Source organism: Suricata suricatta, chromosome 9 (assembly GCF_006229205.1).
Source record: "Suricata suricatta isolate VVHF042 chromosome 9, meerkat_22Aug2017_6uvM2_HiC, whole genome shotgun sequence".
Lineage (NCBI taxonomy): Eukaryota > Metazoa > Chordata > Mammalia > Carnivora > Herpestidae > Suricata > Suricata suricatta.
Window position 1 is genome coordinate 88,256,601 of NC_043708.1, and position 1,173 is coordinate 88,257,773.

A 1,173-nucleotide genomic window follows, 5' to 3' on the forward strand; every position below is an offset into this window, starting at 1 on the left:
TCCGAGACCTCGGCCCGCCGGGGAGGGAGCGGCGACCCCCAGCACTCGGCCCGGCCGGCCCAGCCCGCGCCCGCGTACCTGGTCAGCGGGGGCTCGGTCCATGGCGCCTGCAGCCGCAACGGGCCCGCGTTAGTCGGTGAGGAGAGCGCCTCGGGCCGCTTTCTCCATGGCCCCCCGCTCGACTCGGGACGGGGCTCAGGACCTCCGCCCCTATCCGGCTGGCCCCGACACAGACTCCGGCTACGCCACTGGCCAAGGAGGTGGCTCCAGCTCCAGGAGATGGAGGAGGCGGTGGCAGCTTCGGGGAGGGATCATCTGGGACGGAAGCCGAGGAGGGCCCAAACAGGCGCGAGGAGGAGTTGAAAATGGCCGCACGCGGAAGGGGAAGGAGGGGGAGGGGCCGCGACGGGGCGTGGGCGGAGTGACTGCAAAAAACCTGAGCAGGTGGTAGCTGGAGCCTGGGCTGACTGAGCTGGAGGCTGAAGCCAGGTGGAGATTCTTGAGAGCAGATGCTCCAAACCCCTCTGCGCTTTGAGCCAGACTTAACTGCCCGTTGGACTGTTAAACTGGAGGAGTGTCGGGCCACTTGGGACCTAGGCTACCCGGGTTCCAGTCTAAAGGGACCTCGAAGACTACTTCATTACCCAAACCACCTTTTAGCTGCCCACTGTACTTTACGATCCTTCCTCATGTTACCCAGCCAAAGGAATTCACGACTATAAACGAAAATACCACAGAAGGGCCACCATAAAGAAGCCTAGTCAGGAGGCTCCAGAAATGCTTATCGATTAGCTAATTCATTGTCCACGCCCAGGCTCACGTCTATATCCCCTCCAAGCTGATCTTGCCTATCTCAGAATCCCTAATTTACTCAGTCTGTATCACACCAACCAGCAGGTAACTACGTATTCTGCTATGTTGCTTTCCATCCTTATGCTTACGGGTTGCTCCTTTTATTTCCAATCCATTAGCTCCTTGAAGAAAGAGATTGGATCCTTGGTAAGCATGGCTGCTCCCTTTTGGGCATCCCTGACATACCCTCCAACACATACCTCAGCTCCAGGGTGAGGAAGAAAATAAAAAGCCATATAAGCTACATTATACTTAAGGAATAGACCGGAGGTGGCTCCTGATTGAGGGACTGGAGTGGTGATTTACAGCTGGAGAAGAGAA

The 1,173-nt window shown here is 57.3% G+C and overlaps 1 protein-coding gene across 1 annotated transcript in view; it reads right to left on the reverse strand.

The window, feature by feature from the left end:
- The window catches only part of SECISBP2L (SECIS binding protein 2 like), a 65,730-nt gene extending 65,393 nt beyond the window's left edge, over nucleotides 1-337 (reverse strand). The window contains exon 1 of the mRNA XM_029951418.1: nucleotides 79-337. Within this exon, the coding sequence (XP_029807278.1) occupies nucleotides 79-102 (24 nt within the window). The 5' untranslated portion in view covers nucleotides 103-337. The remainder of the gene's footprint in view (nucleotides 1-78) is intronic.
- Between the last annotated feature and the right edge of the window lie 836 nt (nucleotides 338-1,173).